The following is a 20,399-nucleotide window of genomic DNA, read 5'->3' on the forward strand; positions in this document are numbered from 1 at the left end:
CGCATCTCCTGCAGCAGAAAGTGCTCTGCAAAGAATAGTGAGAATAAAGTCTCACTAAAACCAAAATTAATCTTGCAGTGAGTGAATGTCATCCCCCTGGAGATGATGAGTATACGCACTGTGGCCACAACTTCCTCAGGACAAGAAGCCAAAACTGTTACACTGATCTCACTGTTGCTTTTACCCTTATCTAGGAGTAAATTCCCACAATTTGTATTAACTTACTCTTTTGGAAATCATCCCAAGTTTTTGCAGTAATTTCCATTGATATTTCTGTTTCTGCATAGTACACACGCATAAAAGGATGTACTGTGTAATCAAGTTGCCAGCCCAAATGCTTTTCAGTTGAAAAAGGTTCATTTTCAAGTGCCAGTTAGTGTTTGCTGGACGTTGGAAATGGCAAGTTCTTCCTACATGTGTACATGTTCATGCAGTGTCCCCGCCTTCGTGGATAAAATAGGCTGTGAGAAATTCTGCAATTGCATTCTGAAGGTTGTAGTGCCAAGCCTGTTAGCTACCATACAACTTACCATCCTTGAACTCATGAAGAAGGATTTCCATTAGGAACTCTATCTACTTAGACTATGCTTGTTTTTCAGTTTATACCCAGAAGAGTATGACTGAAACCCAGTGGCATTGATTTGGTATCTTTGACAGTGCCTCAGGCCATATAAAGCAATGCTGCAAACTAAGGAGCTAAATTAAAAATGGGGGGTTTTATGTTTAGATCCTCAGGGCTCCAAAAGTAGAAGAAAAAAAAATTCAGACAAATACATCCAAACCGGTTTTGTTAATATATCAGATGCTTTTGTTGGATTAAAGACTGGAGGGCGTTGACAATCTATAGATAAAACAGTAATTCAAAAAAACCACAAAAATACTTGTAACACTTCCGAGGAAAATTTTATCATTCTCTTTGAAAAGCATATTCAGGCATGTTCTCTCCATTCTTCTTAAAAAGAGACAAACAGGCCCCCTCCAAAAAAAAAAAACCCAAACAAAATCAAACATAAACCAGCTCCATTTTTATGAGCCAAGAAAAAAAGCTCATAAAGGTGAAGAGCACTTCTCATGGGATATAAAATGTGAATTGTATTTGGAGTATAAATTCTAGATTATATTTGGCATTCCTAGCCCATCGACCAACAACAGATGTTCTGTCCTGAAAGTGATACAATTTCGACAGCAGTATAGCAAGTCCTTAAATAAATTACTGGGTTAATGTCAAAGTGATAGAGATAATTTAATTTTTTTTTTCTTTTCTTTTTTTTTTTTTTTAGCAAAAGTGATTTCACTCTTTAACCAGTTAATTACAAATTTGCATTCATTTTCTGCCAGTTGTGAGTTCAGTGCAAAAGCTGATTTGTACTTGGGCTTTAATCTTTTCTGTAGTGTTCCTATATTGTTGCTGTCATTGAAGTCACTGTTCTTACTGTGAAACTTCTTTTTTAGATGACAATGTGGAATGAAATCCTGCCCCCGTTACAGCCAATAAATTTCCATTTGACTTCAGTTGGGCCAGAATTTTATTCCTGGAATCACTCCCATGCTTCCCCAGGCCCACAGGAAGGTGAGAGGGAAAGGGAGCAGAAACACTGCAAGGTGGCAAGACCTCTTTACTGGACGTCCTGTGACCTCTGTGAACTTAATCCCTTAAACCTCAAATCTATGCAACTGGTTTTGTAGGTAGGTCTGGGAGGGCAAAGAAGAGGAAATGAGGAACGGGCCTACCTATTCATCTCATTCCTGGGGAAGGCTGTGACAAGCTGCCTTCATTCCCTTGCTTGGGACCTGCCTGTGATTCTGCATTAGTGGGGAACCCAATCGATTTCTGCTGCAAAGGAATGAAACCATCAGAGAGCAACACAAGGAGGGATGAGCACACTGAGAGAGACTTGGTCTAACTGGAAAAATCAAGCTGTGGATTTTTCTGCAGATAGTTCTGCATCATATATAATACAAAATTCATCAGAGAGAATTTGGATTAGGAGTTGGCTCTATCATGTTTTTATATCGAGACAGCCTACTGCCATGTTTTCTCAGATATGAATCCCACTTCATTTGTAGTGGAAAGCACTTTTCTTTCATTTAATATTTTTGTAAATGAAGTTGTCAAAATCCACTTTCATTCTCCAGAAGCGGCCTGGAGAATTTTCTCTGAAACAGTATTGGGGCATTTCTGCATGCCAAATATTGGTATTCTCAGAGCAGGGACTGGGACAGGGCTGAAAAGATTGTAGAGTTTATTTTTCTGAATTAGCTTCATGAAGGAAGGTCATGTATGAGTAGCCTTTATGTCACATGATGACCATGCCTAAATCAGCCCTCCTGTTTCAAACTTGTTTCTGGAGTCCTGTAAAAGTTGCCAACTCACTTGACCCTTTCCTGATGGAAGTATCGGCAGTAAAGCTACTGGCTTGAATTCTGAACCTAACCATATCCTCTGCAACTCCAGGTAAGTTAATAAAGCTGCAGAAGGAACCAGATAAGAGAAACTGAATCTCCCCACAGGCTTTAGCACATGTCATCCTAGGGTTTTCGTACAACTCTAACAGAAGTCAAGCAACGGAAGAGAAAACTTTCTTCCAAACCTCTTCTGTAATTTTTGTTCCTATAGAGTCATATGTACTTGAAGAATTACATTCCTTTAGGGTCAGTATCACCTAATTTCCTGAAAAATAGGGGGTTTATATCAAAACCAGTTATAAGTAGACACAACCTTGCAACATGCACTTTTCCTGTGAATCTGAGAGCCTACAGCAAAATCTAATATTTGGGTATACCAAGACAAATTCAGTGTCTGATTCTGAGCCATTTAAATACCACAACGCTTGGCCTGTTATATTAATTTATGGAACTCCTTGTAGCAGGTCTGAACCCAGAAATTGTAAATAAATGTTCCTTTTTATTTACATACAGAACACAGGAGTTGCAAATTGGCCCAGGTCATTTTTCATCAGCAGGTCCAACAGTGATTAACGGGGAATTAGGGTGATATTGCAGATAACTTCATTGAAAAGGTGATTGAAATGGCCAACTTGAGAAGATTTCGAATTTGGCTACTAGAAAATACATAGTGATGGTCCTTTTCTGTGGGATGCATGTGCTTTGCCTTGCACTTTGCAGAGATGGGAGTAGGTGACTCAGTGTACCGCACTCTGCTTTTTATCATACGACACCAACACAGAATGGTCAAAAGTAGAGGAGAATAGAGGGAAATAACTCTGTTTTGTGTTCCAGCTCTACAGAGATCTGTAATATATGAGATTATATGTGCTAGTTCTTTTTGGCCAGTACGTGTGTTGTCATCCACAGCTTGGATGCAACTTGACACAGAAACTCTGTGTCGACTTGTTATTTACAGTGGAATCCCAGCTCTTGCCACACGGAAAACCAACATCACACTGGTACTGTTTCCAGCAGTGCAGAGGATTCATGCTAGCTCTCTGCAGACGTCATTATTTTCTTATGCCTCTATAGCTCCTCCATTGTATCAGACACAACATACGAGAAAAAGAGGACAGTACTTTGAATGAGAACCCCAAATACTAACTGAAGAGAAGTCAGACATGAATTTAAAAAAAAAAATTGTGTGAAGTTCTGTATTGATATTTTCCTAAGGAAACTCCACCATTCTTGTGGGACATGGAGAAACTGGTAGTACAACCCTCATTTTCCTGGCCAAGGAGCTTGTATAATAAAAGCCATGACCAAACCCAAGAAAATCCAAACATGCAGAAAGATACTCCAACGCCACTCATACCAGTCCATTAATTACAGTTTGATCCAGAGAGTCTATAGACTGATCTAGCCTGAAATTGGGTTAACTTGGCACACACGTGCAGCTAGAAACAGGTCTTCAGTGGCAAGCACAGCAGCAAACAAGCACTGTTTTAAAATTTGAAATCTTGGGTTTCTAAGTTTAAGTAACAGATTTTTCCAAATCAGAATTTTTCCTCATTATACCTTAACCAACAGTTAAATTGCTCCTCCTCAGATATAGGACAAACTTCCTTTTAGACTGAAGGCCAGAATACATTATTACTACTACAGTCCTGTAACACAGTTCTTTTTTTGGAACCGATAAGTGTTTTGTGAAAGAAACAAACAAAGAAAGAAAGACTTGTTAATAATGTTCTCTTTGTGATTATAGTAGCAACTAAGGAATACTGGTTTTGGTGAATATAAGCCAGTCTTAAAAAGGACAGTGGTCTTCTCCACTTTGTCCCATTTTCAGCAAATGTATGCTGAGATAGCCTAAAACATGCTCAAAGTTATAGCAATACATTTTTCTGTTTAGATGCTCATCAGTCACAAGAAGAGATGAAGATGAGTAATAGTATTGCCTTTTTCAGAATTCATCTAGCATATGAAAAAAGACCTATAGACAAGTAGTTTGTACACTGCTGCTTAAAGATAATCTCTTTCTGCTAGATATAATGCACCTTTGGAACAAGCTGCACGTGACCAAAGATCCTGGGGACTTTGGGATCCATTTTGGCTGTGTTACACATAGATCTGCTAGCAGCTCCAAGCTGCATGCTCTCTTCTTGTGATCCCTCAAAAGAGGAATCTATATCCACAATGCATTTTCTTAGCTGGTTTGTTACGAGTTCAGCACTCCTGCCACAGGCCTTTCAGGAAGGTCCCTTGTATTTTTCATAGCAAACTTGCACATTTAAAATCTTGTGTTCCACTTCTCTTACATCACTCATACAAACGGTGTCATCACTGCGGAGGAGTGACGCAGTCCTTGGATAGCTGCGTAAGGACCCTGCTGAAAATAATGGTGGTACCTTGGCATGTGGAAAGATGGGAAAGTGGGGCCACTGCCTTGCATGGAGCTGGCTATAGCAGAGGGTGTAAGAGGCATCCCCAGGCGGCTGTATGGAGGCAGAGATCCTTGGATCGGATGAGGAATGGGTGTAGCTATGGATGCAGTGCTGGTACCCAGGGCACTCAAAGACTGTGGATGCTGAAATCCCGGGAAACTGGTTGAAGAGGAAACCCAGGAACTGAGAGACAGGTTATCAGATGTTGTAAAGGCTGACCCTGCAAGCAAAGAGAAAGAAGACCTAACATTGGCACTGCGACACACAAAGCTGGGAAAGTAGCAAAAAAGGAGAAAACGAGTCTTTCACAGCAAGCCTGGTTTCAATGACCGGTTGTCACTGGAAATACTTCCCAAATACTTCCGTCTTTAAAATGTTATTTGCTGGTTGCTGTCCTTTATCGCTACATCTTAGACAAATTTCCATTTTCAGAAGCTGTTTGCAGTGGTTCAACAGTAAAATCAGCTTTGCACATCGAATATTTTAGGTATTAAACACTGAAGCATCTTGTAATGGTGCCACTAAATACTGAAATATCTACTCTGACATGGAAGCTCACTGAATTACATCCCTGCTTAGAAGACATGCTTGTAGATTTTTACATCAGATCCTTAGTAGAACTGTTTTGTTTTGGTTTTTTTCCTAAAATTTCAGTATGGCAAAAAATGCAGAAAAATGTAATTTGCACTACAAGTTTTCCTTTTTTTTTTATCCCAGTAAAACTTGTCAACACTACATCTTTCCAGTCAACCTGATTCTTTCTATAATATAGAACAATAAATTATAAAAACATAAATGTCAAAGTATTTGTTGTTTTTCCAATTGTGTACAATATTCTAATAAACAACACTAATTCATAGTAAGAGATGCAGAACATGCTCTGAAGGTAATTATCTACTTTTGATCAAATGGAAGTGTTCTGTTTGTCATTTTGTTTTGGGCTTGTTTAATCTGAAAAGTTCCAAAAATTATTTCCACAAATCTTTCAACTCTTTAAAATACTTTTTTCCTAAAGATTGAAGAAACATTAAAAAAAAAAAAAGAAAAATGGTTTCTTGAGAACTAATTACTTATTTCATGTTGACAGTAAAATTTTGGGGAAATGATAATTTGCTGGGATAATTACACATGGTCATTTTCAAATCTGATGATTCTTTTGCCCTTCATCTCTGTAGTTCCTCTATGCATCTGGTCATCATTATATGTCTGATTTCTAGAAATGGGGAATACAATAAAATGCTGTAAATAAACTCTTTGTATTCCTCTTCAAACAATAACTCTTGTGTCTTATGTATTTTCTTACTTGACCAACTTTCTTACTTTAGAAAATAAATTTGTTGACAAGAGTATTTGATGAAATATAAGTTCAATTCAGTATTGCAAAACATTCTGAGACAACAAATTTTGTAACAGGTATTAGTTTCCTAAATCTGATTCAAGAAGGGACCTTCATCCAAACTGTAGAATGAAGACATATGAAGACTTCTATCCGTCAAGGTAAACTTACTGGACTTAAGTATAGTAACCAATCATAGCCACATACTTAAACCAAAACTATAAGCAAAAAATAACAGAAATAAAAAATGACAATTGTTATTTTTTAAAAATCATAAATCTCTTATAGGATATACTCTCAAATCATGATTAATTTTTCCTCTGCTTAATGAAACAGGTAAAACAGCCCAGTAACAGGAAAAAGGAATTGTGCCAATTTAGCAAAGGAAACTTGAACCAAATCCTGGTCCTACCACTGAACCAAATCCTAACTGCTGGGAAATTAGAATCCAGAGCCAAACAGTAAGGATGGCACAATACTCACAGACCACAGCAAAACCCTAGACAAATCAGAGGGTATCTGAGCATTACTGCACTACAGGGAAAGAAGGATGCAAATCTGGATTTGCCCGGGTTTGCATTTGGCTCTGTTCCAGGTGGCTACTATGAATCCTGTGTGTGGAAGCAGGCACACAGAGAACTATGTATTTCCTATTTGTTAATTCCTTTGGAAATAGACATCTTGGGATAAATACAGTACTGTAGGTTACTGCTTCCATCTTTAGATGGCTGAAATTGGCTGAGCAGAGAATGCTCTGGGAGGGTGCTGAAGTAGTTAGAAAGCCTATCACTGCTATTTATTCCTTTGGTTTATGCAGAATAAGGTATGTGATCCTTTCTCATGAATGACTGTGAAATGATTGTGGGCCTGGAACTCTTCTATAAGGAACAGCTTAGAGAATTGGGGCTGTTCAGTCTTGGGAAGAGAAGGCTTTGGGGAGACCTAATTGCAGCCTGTCAGTGCTTAAAGGGGGTGTGTGAGAAAGCTAAGAACAAATTTTTAGCATGACCTGTTGTGACACGTCAAGGAGTAATGGCATTAAACTAAATGTGGATAGATTTAGACTAGATATAAGGAAGAAATTTTTTACTATGAGGGTGGTGAAACACTGGCACAGGTTGCCAGAGAGGGGCTGGATGTCCAATCCCAGGAAACATGCAAGGCCGGGCTGGGTGGGGCTCTAAGCAACCTGATCTAGTTGAAGATGCCCCTGCTCATTGAAGGGGGTTTGCACTATGTGACCTTCAAAAGTCCCTTCCAACACTAACTATTCCATGATTTTCATGAGGAACTTTCTCAAGCATCCTTTCCTGCTCCAACTGCAATGGTCTCTAATTGCAGCTTAGTACTCCAAAAAGTCACATACCACTTTTGCCAGCACCAAGGAGATTAGTAATTCTGAGGCAATCAAGGTCTCAAGGATTTTATAACACACACCACCCAGCACCGTATATATATGTGGCTCTCAACTCTTATTTGTATGGGGGAACATCCATCAGTTTTGCATGCAAGGTGGTTTTAAAATAAATCAGAAGAAATAAAAATATCTATGGAATTTCAATAAGAACATTATTTCTCTCCTTGTGTCTTGGAGGACTTTTCCTTATTTAAGGGCACTAGACCTAGAGAGAGAGCAAAGGTAGTACCAGTTACTCATGTGCAAGAGCATTATGATTTACCCTCTGTGCATGTCTCTGGTTGCCCAGAGCGCTCACACCCCATGTAGCATATGGCTCCCAGATTAGACAAAAGTTCTTTGCCATGATTCACAATCTTCCTCACTTACTCATTTGCCATATTGTGAGCAAATGCAGAACTGTACCTTTTTATTACACATAAAATTCGTTGTCATAAAGTATTATTTCCCTCTATGACACCTTTCTAAGGATTCTCTCCTGAAGAGATTTAATGGCCTGCTCTCATACGGAGGTTCACCTGGTTCATTTTGTCACTCCCAAGGGAGGACATCATGCTAGGAAGAAATTTAATTCTTGAAGAGAAGGTGCTTTTCTCTGAGCACTTCCAGCAATGGAAAATTTAATACTGTCTTCCACAATAGCTGGCCTAGGATCTAAGCTGACATGAAGCAAGGTAAGCCCCCAGAAGTATGTGAAAGGATGGCATCACACCAGGTGAAAAGTTGCTTTAGAAACTCCATAACCTAAGGGCCTGCTCTTAGAATAGACCTGTAAAAACAAGGCCACCTAATCACATTTTGCTGAAGAGCAACTCATGGTTAAAAATAAGTGTGTTTTCCCTGCACAAGTCCAAAGAGCTATGACCAGAAATAATGCTCTTATCTCTTAGCAGCACTGTATGAAGTTAGAGGACAAGACAAGGGCACTGCCAGTCGGAAGACAGATAGACCTGCTTTACCTCAAGTGGCTGTGGCATATCAGGCAGGTCACAAAGTCAACATGCAAAGTATAATGCAACACAAGTTTGTGCTAGTCAGCAATCCTACAGGAAGGGCTTGAGATCTATTTCCAGTGGCAAATTATGACAGATGCAATTTCTCCAGTAAGCATCCCCACAAAGAACAAGTCTGTCTTGCTACTACTTTTGCTTCTACTAACGCAGACAAACTGTTTGATAAAGCATTTGGGGCTAATTTCTTCAGCAGGAACAGCATCTTTCAGAGACTAACAGATAACAATTAAACATCAATTTTTCAGGGCGCTGCCAAGTTTTCTTCCTGAGGAGGCAAAATAGGTTAACCACAGGCTGGTTGAAGATGAGGTAAGTTGAAGATGAAATAAGATGAACTAAGTCCTCTGTTCACAGAAGGCTGGAGAGGCAGCAAGTGGCACATCTACATGGTACTTTACAAATGGTGTGGATCCCAGCTAGAAAATCCTGCCAAGAGATGGGGGGTGTTAATTTGTTCTCAGCACCACAGTAATGAAGTTGTCTGGTTTGCAGACATTTTGAAGAGGAAGCAGAACTAATTCTCTTCTGATGGCAAAGACTATATGGTTGTCTCTAGAACTGCCTCCTGAATTGAACCACGCACACCAGCGCCATGGGCGTATCAGATATCCCAAAGAGCCAAAAGGTAACAAGTATTCTTCTTCATTATAGGACTTCATGGCAGAGAGACACACCAGAGAAATACTTTAGAGTACCACAGTACTGCCTGTGGTCCTGCTTTTCTCAAGCATAACTGGGTCACAACAGTTTACATCATGAGCATGTTTTCCTACCTCTGCTTTGTGTTGCCTGGCTGTCATCGCCAAGATCATCTTCTCCTCCGTAGGTCCGAATGGGGGATCGGGCATAGGAATGCTTTTGGATAAGGCTCTCCACACTTTCTCTGTAAAAGGAAACAACCTAGTGTATCAATACCATCCTAAACACAATCCTAATTCATTTAGGTAAATACAATGCCTTTTCCTGTCCAGATCATAGCTTTCTCACACAGATTCTTGAAAATTTCTTAACAAAAGACTTACCTCATAGCATGACATTGGAAATGCCAGATTTGGCCTGTGTTTTTTTAATATTGCTGATCATCTCTCACCAGCTTCTCCAGCAAAGTAGAGTCAACTTCCTACTGCGTTTCCTGGATGTGGTCTCAGGCAGTGAATGTAAGACCAGCACTCTTCATAAATTTGAAAATGCAAACTCTGCAGTTATTTTTGCTGAGTGATGAGTCTGGGTTCAAAGAGACACCTGTGGTCCAGCTCCTTTCAAACAAGCTGTTGCATCACACATGACCACCTCATTTCCTCTCCCCTTTTTCTGGAAGCAGGGGCAAAGACAGGTGTGTCCAGACACAGCTCAGCTCTGACCATGCTCTCTCAGCACTGGGAGTCGAGGGCAGTTTGTAGCAGGAAGTCTACAGATACTACCGATCTCATGCCACATCTATTCTGGGAGGTTAGACGTGCCTGACAGGCCCCTGCCTTGCTGGTAGCACAAAGCACTGAAGTCACCCAAACCATTTTTAAATAGAAGGAAGGCATATCTGCATGATAAGCCTTAGTAGTTTGTAAGGAAGATCCAACCTTACACATTCCCAGAGCATTTCCATGTAAGTAGGTGGCATTATACCAAAGATGAAAATGACCTAGGCACATTTCCAAAATGGCTTTGACCTTCTGTTCCTGTTTAAAAAATCTAAGTAGCAATAGTTGTTTAAATATGCTGCTTGATGAAGCTTTTGTCTGAATTTACCATTTGTCTATTCATACTTGCGAATGCCCTTCGCTTAGAGAATATGTCTGCTGCAGAAATTCCAAGGAAAAATATTTTTCAAGTAACATGAGAAATCACAATGGCAAATGTTTTCCTTTCCTACAGAAAGTCCATTATGGTCATTTTGTCCTTGGTCTATCACTGGCATCATTACTTATGCTAGTGTCCTCAGAAAAAAAAAATAAATAAAAAGAGGATCTTATCAAAGTGATTTACTTGTGTCAGGATTGGAAGTGGACTGAAAGCAATGGCAGTTCCTACATAGAGGATAATATAATTGGATTACTGCCTTTTAAGTGATTGAAAACAGTAGGCATATCAGGGCTATCTCAAAGAAGATTTTCCAAAGAAAAAGACAGATGGCATTGTTTACATTATGTGCTGAATGCCTCTTGAAACATTAGGCTTTCTTCTGAAGCAGAATGTGAAATGCAAAGAATTTTACTTGACCAAAAGGACTATTTCATATAAGTAGAGCATAGCAGAATAACAAATTAGACCAGTGTTGTCTGAGTGATTTAGATATTGGTATATAAACATATTCATAATCACAGAATTATTAGTCTATAAAGGTCTGAAAAATAAATTTGATACAGGTGATTGTCTGTATTGTCTCTATTGACATTATTTCAAGTAAGGGTCTGCTTATAACAACAGAGATTACAGCATGTAATAATATCCTGATGCAACAGAAACAATGCAGGCTCTAGTTTTAGCACAGTGGGCCAATTTCACCTCTCAAACATTGGATCCAATGGCGGCTTGGGGATAAACTCACCCCAATAAATTTACATTTGAATTACCTACAGGGATTTAAAGCTAAATCAAATGCCCACAATTATTGCAGACAAAATTATTTCCAGATGGGTTTGTATGCTAGACAGAGAACTCTATTATTCTATATGGTTGTCTTCTTTTAAAGGAAAAAGAGAGATGACTTCTTAGTGAACCCTGAATCTGCAAAGTTTGAAACCAGGGAACTATGTGGTAGGTTTATTTATTTATTTTACGATGTAGTGTTGCAGATAGTATGCAAAAGGTTTTGGAAGATTAATCTCATTCATCAGCACAAGAGGCAATGGTTTTTATGGCAGAGGGAATGGTCTAATGTGGAAACTTGGATCAGAGAAAGCAACTAATCTCACAGAAACAGTTCCTTTTGTGCAGCTGAGATTCAAGATTCAAAACTGTATGGGCTTGTCTTGACTAACCACGTTGGTTGTTTATGCTATAATCACAAAACACCTAGTGAATTTTCATTTTAGAGGTTGAGGCTGTGATTCTCATCATGAGTGCAGAGCTGAGATTCACACCAGAATTTAGGCACCTGCTGCCACAGTCTTCAGGTGGGGTGGCCCCTCCTCTTTCCACATACAACACATGCTGCATATAAACCTCCAAACAGACCTACAAAATGCAAAAGGCTGTGTGCATCTAAGTGTGCAAAAGGAAACAGAGGAAAAAATGCAGTGTATTTTCTCCACTCATAAAGCTTGTCTCTGAGTTATCCTCCAAGCACTTTCTTCCACTTAGAAAAACAAGAGCAGAAGTCCGCATTTAGATTTCTTTCCTTCCCTTTGTGTTTCAAAAAGGAAAGGGGTGGTGGCCTCTGCACCATGCTGCAATATTCCATCCTCAGAGAACATCACTTTGAGTCTTGATAGGGAAGACAGCAGTTGCAACTCATTTAACCTATGAAAACATTTGGAGTTTCCCACATAGGTTGGAAAGAGGAGACTAAACTCCTCCACCATTTAAAGACAGAAGTGCCTTAAGACTTACTCCAATGCAGATATGCAGGAGGAAGCAGAACTTTAACAACAAGACTTAAGTGCCTGTGAAATCTAGTTCAGAATGCAGGAACAAAGCTGGCAATCTGGAACACAGATTCCTTCTTATACCCTTTTTTTCCACTGGGTACAAGAGGACTTGAATCTCAAAATCTTTCTGGAAATTCTCTTTATGGAAGTATGAACTCTTTAGGTTATCCCAAATATGATTCCCTGGAGAGATGATTCATACATTTTTTTCAAGTCTCAAAATATTATGATAACACTACTAAAAGGGAAAGACATTATTACCTCTGGCTTTATAGTTCTGTATGCAACATCAGATATCTCAATGTGGTTCAAAGGATTTATGGAAATAATTTTATAAATTACTGAATGACAAATCAATATTTTCCACTTTATGATTCCATGATCAATTTCAAAAAATAGCAAGTGAAGAGTATGGTGTGGTTTTTAAAGCTGTTTTGCATATTTTTCAACACTGTTCCACAGTAAACTGTCTGAAGAACCAAGTGACTTCCACTTACTCAATACTCAACTTCTGTTTCTTTGTTTGTGATCAGAGACTTGTTATCTAATATGGGGACCTAACAATTTTTACCTTTTAATGTGTCTTAGAACTCCACAGTTTCTTCTATTAGCAGGAAATTAGCATCAAACTTTGTTCTGAGAGATCAAAAACTGCCAATGGAATAAAGGAAAGATGTCTTCTTTCTGTCAAATATTTTTGTGTGGTCGAGCAACAAGTTTCAAGTCTTCCACACTGTTCTTCACCTCACAGATATCTTGCAAATACCCAGAGGAGGGGGGAAAGCACACACATACATACAATATATAACTATGATTAAGCTGTGCAATGTGTACAGCTGGATAATAGTAGGAGATGACAGGCTGGAGAAGAGCAAGTTAGGGACTGAAGCTGCTTGAGAAAAAGGATCCACATGCCAAATGGAAAGGAAAAAACTAAGCTCGTATTGGCAAGCACACCCACAGAGGACAGGCTGAGGAAGGACAAATGTGAAGAGAGATAATAGGAAAAGGAGCGCAGGCTGATCACAATAATCTGCATTCCAGCAGAAGCACACTTTGAGCCCACCCCTGTCAATAAACCTTATTATGAATGAAGCACTTCTCTCCTTTGTCCAAGAAATAAAACAGCAAAATTTGAACCTGAAATCAAATCATGCAAAAGGCTGAGAGAACTCATCAATCAGAAAGGGTTTAGGGTACACAGGGAACATCTTGCTATTCTGCAGGTTCTAACCTCTTGATTAAACATTTCACTCTTGCCTCTGCTGGCAACTGATTCCAAAACTTCCAGCTAGGGATGCTTTGTGTCGTGCAGCTCCAAGCTGAGTCTTTGGCTTTGTTTAGTTAACAGTGCCCTGTACGTACAGAGTAGCCTCAGACGACCAAAAGAAGATAGGAAAATCCTGATGTAACTGACAAATGAATCACTTAACACTTTACAGACCAAACCCAAGTTTGCCATGGATTTGAACTAGGAGAGGGCAGAAAATAGAGCTGGCTTGGTAAGTAGCTGAGGCTCTGTGAGAGGATGCTCACTTTCTTTTGCTGTCAACCCAGATTATAGAAATTCTCTCAGGAGATGATAAAGTCCCAGATTACCCTGAGCAGGATCTTTAATCAAGATGAAAGAACAGAGCTTCTTTGTAGGTGGGAGCAGGCATCTCTGGTGTAATTTTTTCTCCTCCTTTTGCTATTACCCTACGTCAGCTGTGCATGCATAGCAGCCTGGTGATCACCACAACCCTGGTTCTGAATTTGGCAGAAAGAAAAAGGCCATGGAAAGCCTACCTTCTCCCTTTGGGACAAGAATGCTTAAGAGAATATATTTAGTGTTGATGAAGGTGTCAGAAAAGCTGATTCAGAACTAGCTGGCTGGAACCAGGGCATCCAGTATCTATCTTAGATCTATACCATGGCTACAAAGAGGATGAAGTCTGATGTGAGGGGCAGCCATCCCTTCCAGTGGGAGCCAGGTTCAAGCTTGTTTGAAGACAACATGCTAAAGTCAAACTGCAGTGAAAAAGAGCAGATGGCTGAGCCAGGCACTCTGAACTTGTGTCTTCTGCGTAAGTTACTGTTTCAGGAATGGCTCCAAGAGGTAAAAATTTCAGAGCAGAGCTGAACAGTCTCTTAGTATTAACCTCTTTTTTTTACCCCTTGCTATCCAAGTGCTAGGTGTGCAGAAAGGTAAGGATATCCCCAGAATCTGCTCCCTGTTCCTGATGTCATGGGGTTTGCTTTTTTCTATTTTTTTTTCTTTTTCTTTGCAAGGAAAGGCAATGTTGATTAAAAAAAAAAAAAAAAAAAAAAAGAAGGAAAATAATAAAATAGTAAAACTGACAATCGTGTTTTGCTTGGCCATTCAGTCCAACACAAAGAAAAATACAGAACAGGATATAAAGTGTATGAATTATCAGTTTGCAGCCTGAATGACTTCTTTAGTTCTGCATTTCAAAGGTTTCCTTTTTTTGTAGCTGCCAGTTAGTATGTTTGGAAGAAAGCCCAGATAACAGAAGACGTCAGAAGTGAGGTGAGGTGAAGACAGATGGAATAAATGGGCTGAGAAGGCACAAAAATAAACTTGTCGGAAGTCGAACTGTAGTAGAACTTTTTTTTTAAGGGAAAAGATGACTAATTTGTCCAAGACACAAGTGCTAAAAACAAGTCTGTAAAAAAAAAAAATCTAAACCCAAACAAAAAAACCAACCAATAAACAAAACTCCCCTCAAAAAACCAACAAAAACCACTCACCTCCCAAAAAACCAGAACGACATAGCAGGAAGAACAAATACATTTCTGTAACAGCAGCTGTGAGTGAACAACTTATGCTGTCAGAACCACTGTCCAGATATCACTCAATCTTTCCATTCCTGTGGCTTTTATTTGCTATTTTGCATAGGCACAAACATACAGACATATTCATTTTCTACGTATACCTGCTCTTACACTGGTAGATGAATATTAGAGGCTGACCATAGGAACATAATTCAGGTTATGGATGGTCCATGGTATGGACCAAATCACTGAGCAGAACAAAGTAGTTCTGTTCCACTGCTTAGATTAAATGTGAACCAACCAGGGACAAAACAAGACCTACAGACTACCGTGGCTCACGTGACCTGACCCAAAAGCTAATCCACAGCCTCAAAACACTTTCACACGAAGTCAAAACTACCGGGCAACTGTTGGATGGATGCATCCATTTATATACAAAAAAGGCATCCATTTATATACAAAAAAGAAGGGAAATTAGTCTTAAATTATGAAAAATCTGGGGTTTGATCACTGTAGAAAAAAAAGTGTACCTCCACAATGATATTTACTGCCACCCTCCCAGTAAAAATCCAGCAGTTGTAGAAGAGCTGTAATATGCATGGATGTGACAAAGCCTGGCTGAAGCCATGGCATGGGAAAAGTAATGACATTTATGAAGAAGGGGCATGAATATACTCACCCTACTTCTCTCAACTGCAAATGAAAATGAGAAAACAATATTACATAGCCAGCCCCGTGGAGCTCCACTTCACTCAGTGGAGCAACCATTTCTGACTGTAGGCACAGCATAAGAGGTGAGGACAGAGCACTACTGTGCTTGAAACTGTGACTGGGGAAAGTCCCTGGAAAACTTCCTCTGGGGTGGAAACCATAGACCTAACTTGACATCATCCCCTCCTCTTATGCACACACTACATCTGCATGAGGTGGGTGGAAACAACTAGAATAATATTTTTATACCATTTTGCACAAGTAAGAAGCTAGATAACAGAAAACCTAAGTGAAAATGAGCCAAAGTATGAGTGCTTAAAACCTTGGGAGCTAAAGAGGTTTTAGCTGGCACAGGGGCTTTCTGCTGGGTGAAAAGGCACAGTTGCCTGGCTAACAACAAGCGGAGTCAGAGGAACCAGATTTGACGGGAATAATTCAGGTGTTTAAACATAGGCAGGTAGTGCTTTCAAATTTGCTAAGGCATCCAAGCCACCTGCAGCGTTCTGGAAGGGACGGCACAGAAAATACAGACAATCCACCCACCCATCTGAAGCAGAAGCTGAAGGCTGGACTAACCTCAGCAACATCTGAAATGGCGCTAGATACCAGGCATTTAGGCACCAGAGTCCCTGGTATTTTTCCCTAAATTCAGGACTCCTTCTCTTCCCTGAACCGGAACATCAGAGATGATTGTGACGCTGTATTTCCCCACCCCACCCCACCCCACCCCTAGCCCTGGCCACCCCCTCAGGCTCTCCCTACTGGTTCCTGTACCCCAACTCCGCCCGTGTACCGCCCCCGGCCCCTGAGAAAACCCCTCTGCGCTGGGATCACCCGGTCTCTCTGCCTCAGGGAGCTAGTTGGACCAGAGGTAACAATGAAAGTCCTCTTGGGCTGCCATGAGGGTCCCTTCTCTGCCTCCTTTACTGTTACCGTGCTGCAGAGCCCAGCTAGCCAGAGCAAGAGTGCGGGGCCATCTGGAAAGGCCTGCAGGAGGGCAGAATGGCTGCCCTGCCCTAAGCAGCCCCGCTGAGCTCTCTGGCAGGGTTGAGGCTTGCTAAACTAAACCTAGCACTGCAACAGATGATATCTCATGGCTGGTTGCTGGCATTCACAGACTGACAACTAGCTGAGAATGAAAGATCAGCTGGGAGTTTGACTTGTTGGAGAACTATGACAGAGCCCTACTTAACCATGGATGTGTGGCTAGGTCATAGAGCATGTATATATTTCTGGCTGTTGGTAGGGGACTTCCAAGAGTCCAGGAAGTTCTTCTAGACCAACAGTAGGCAGCAGGAATGGGGAAGAAGGCCACCCTGTGGGGTGAGCAGGGAAGGGATGGGAGAGAGGACGGCTGTGCACAGCCCATCACTGAGCATGTGACTTTGACTGATACTTCAGCAGGGAAGTACCCATATCCAGGCATTAGCATGAACTTTGTTTACAGCCTTATAAACCAGCATGATGTATTTCCACATCTCAGAGATGAAGCTCCTCAGGGGAAAATCTGGAATTTTATTACCATGCAAATCCAGTTGGGATGCTGCTCTCTGACTTCCCCATCCCCCCATCCTTCCCTTCTCTGCCTAAAAATGACTTGGGTGTGCAACCATACTTTTCCGTACTTCCTTGTGAAGTATCCCAGAAGCATTATTGGACTTGTGCAGATGGGTATACTCACTTAACTCTCTCCTTAATAGTTAAAAATCCACATCCTGAACGTGCCTATCACATACTTGGCTCCTGCTCTTGAAATTATCACCTTTTTCACTGACTTTTTTGAATGGTATGTGTAATTATGATGGATTTATTTATCTGTTTATTTTTAGCAGGCTAATTCTTCACAACAACTCGAAAGATAAATTCAGACTCAAGATTAAAAAAATTCATGGATTCTTCCTCTGCGTCCTTTATGCCTTTGGCAGTTTTTTCTTCAGCAGAAATGCCTCATTACTGCATTTGGCATCCCATAGTCAACACCACAGTATGCTAAGCTCCATGTTCTGGTAATTGCTGTTAATTGTTCAATTTTTTCGTTCACAACCACTATGGGAGCCTTTTTATAGTAGAGGAGATGTAAATACCATGTAAAAAGATCAAAAGGTGTGTCAGAAACTTATCTGAATCACAGTAGCTCCAGATAAAGTCTGCCCCATTGCTATAAATAGATTACCACAAGTAATGTAGGGAAAGGGGTAATTGTGAAAGGAACCTTGCATCCTACTAAAAATTCGGTATATACCAAACTCACCCAAGATTTTTTCAATAGTTAAAAGGCTTGCATATAGCTATGAGGACAAGGAAACCATTCTATGGTATTTAGACAGGAACAAAAGAAAACGCAGGGCATTTCAAAAGTTTTGCTGTTGCCTTCCTCTACTGTTGTGCAAATTTCACTATCTTGATATATATTGTTTCAGCTACAACACATACAATGCCCACAGCTTTAATCCTAAAGGCATTTTCAGCTTGAATTTCTTACATAAGGATCGTAAATCTAGAATGGGAAGCCTGAAATCGTTAAAGTCACATATTTATAAAATCATATTCAATTAGGTTAAAAAAGTGCAATTTCTGTCATCATGTCATAAAAAGATGTGTTTTTCTCTCAGATCTACTATAAAGAAAAGCTCCCTATATTGTTACAGATAGAGGCTGTTTTCAATCAGTTACAAGAAGCAATCCAATTACTGGATGGTTTAGTGCAGTAACTGACTCCAGACTAATTTAATTTCTTTAGGTCTCTAAAGATCAATTGATCTGATTTGTTTCCCTCCCCAAAGGCTGTTTAGGAAAAAGCAGGCTTAAATACCTGGAAATGAAATACAAAGCTCTGTACACTTTCACACTACTTAGGTCATTTGGAAAAGCTGGAACTCAGGATAAATGAGTGCTGCCTTGGCCCCAACATCACGGGATGCTTTACGGGAGGCCATTAGGATCACCACGCCACACTGTAGATTACACATGCATGTGCTGCGTGCACGCCTGCTTAGGGAGCAGTGCAGGGAAAGTATTTTCACAGCTCCTAGATAACTACTCAATTTTCAAGAGCTGTGCAAGAGTCCATTTGGCCTTCGTAGTCTTCCCTAGCAAATAAGTATTTTTCTCCAGCAGTGATCTTATAGTTTCCAACTAGACTGAGCAAGAGTCATGCTGTACTATTCAACATTCATCTATTTGCAATTCATGTCGCAATGGACATCAAGAAAGAAATTCCTCCTGTTGTCATATCTCACTTTGCTATTTCCTTTGCTTTTTTTCAGATTTCTTTAAGCAATTTTGCTGGTGCTAAGATGAAATATACAGAACCAGTAGGCACTTAAGAGAATGGTGTCCTCATCTGCCTGAATATTTTAATGCCAGAACCAAATAAACCCCTTCATATTTCTGGACCATTTGTATAACTTTGGCAATTCCCAAACGGTCTCGTACAAGCCCACTTGCATGTTACACTTTTACTATCTTGTGACTTGATGTGTTGTGCAGCAGGTTTTGTATTTTTAAATACTATTGTAATAGCAATCAGGGCTAAGCTTTCTAATTTAAGTCAAAATCAGACGTGACCCAAACTTGGGCTCTCAAATCCAGAGTTTTAATGTAAGTTTAATAGTTTTCACATTCTGTTTCTTGTATTTATTGTAGGCTTCACATTTGTCTGCCTTATCTTTCATGGCAACGTTTGTGCCTGGGCTTGGCTGCCTGTCTCAGGCTCTATTCTTACACTTATCAATAAACAAAAGGGCACTGCAGCTTATGCTCAGCATTTCTGACTCCATGCCATGTGCTGTTATAATAAGATGTCCTCCGGAAAAATTCCCTTCATATCCAGCACCACGATAGTCGGTTCATCCGCACAGCGGTAACCAAGTTTTTCTTCCAGCTTATCTGTTCAGACTCTTTCCGCCCTTGCAAAGCTGTGTTGTTAGATGTCTCCTGTCTGTAAAACAAGGAAACCTCTTCCAACAGGTCCTCCCTTGCTTACTTATTGCATACAAACCTGAGCTTTGGATGTTGTTTACCTCACTATTCTGTTAATACAGTCGACTATGCTATTTTTGTTAAATTTGCCCTTTTTTTCTGTTTGTTTTCATTTTCAATGAAGGCTTTCACTTAAGAAACAATTTTCAACAACTTTGCTAGTGTGCACTGCAGCCTACAAGCTTTCTTTCCCCAAATTACTGGTTTTTTACCCCTTTACTCAACAGATCACTAATGATCCAGTCACTAGTAAGGTGTAAAGGATACCACTATTTCCCATCCATGGGCCTGCTTAGATAGATGTACTTTTGAACTGCTGTGAAGGCTTTCTCTAGCTCTGTGGCTATGACTCCATTGAGCCGTTTGTCCTCTGTATGCACCTGTGAAAAATGATTCACAGATGCATCTGGATATCCCCACATAGGAGCCTGGAGAGGCTTGGCCTCTCCAAACTTTCTTTCATTATTGTGTAGGAAAATGCTCATAGGAAAAATTGGATGTGCTATATCCATCTCCATCGAGTTCTCTTCCAGCTTAAAGGACAAAGACAGCTTAATTTGCTTCATTTGCCAAGCTATTTGACACGATATGATAAAAATGTGGCGTGCTGGAAAGCTACCAAGAGATTGAAGTTTATTTCCTAACTCAGCTGTGGATTAATGCTTCTGTCCCTATGGCACAGTTGCTTCTAACGAGCTGTACACACACAAAACAGTTTCCAGATAAAGCTTTCCCCTGATGCAGCTT

At 40.1% G+C, this 20,399-nt stretch overlaps 1 protein-coding gene across 1 annotated transcript in view; it reads right to left on the reverse strand.

The window, feature by feature from the left end:
* Positions 1-4,711: 4,711 nt before the first annotated feature.
* Positions 4,712-20,399, reverse strand: part of TBX20 (T-box transcription factor 20) — a gene marked incomplete at both ends in the record, with an annotated part of 34,679 nt that continues 18,991 nt past the window's right edge. Inside the window, 2 exons of the mRNA XM_082283232.1 lie at positions 4,712-5,052; positions 9,372-9,481. Of these exons, the coding sequence (XP_082139358.1) occupies positions 4,712-5,052; positions 9,372-9,481 (451 nt within the window). The remainder of the gene's footprint in view (positions 5,053-9,371; positions 9,482-20,399) is intronic.

The sequence above is a fragment of the Coloeus monedula genome (genome assembly GCF_965178545.1).
Source record: "Coloeus monedula genome assembly, chromosome: 1".
NCBI lineage: Eukaryota > Metazoa > Chordata > Aves > Passeriformes > Corvidae > Coloeus > Coloeus monedula.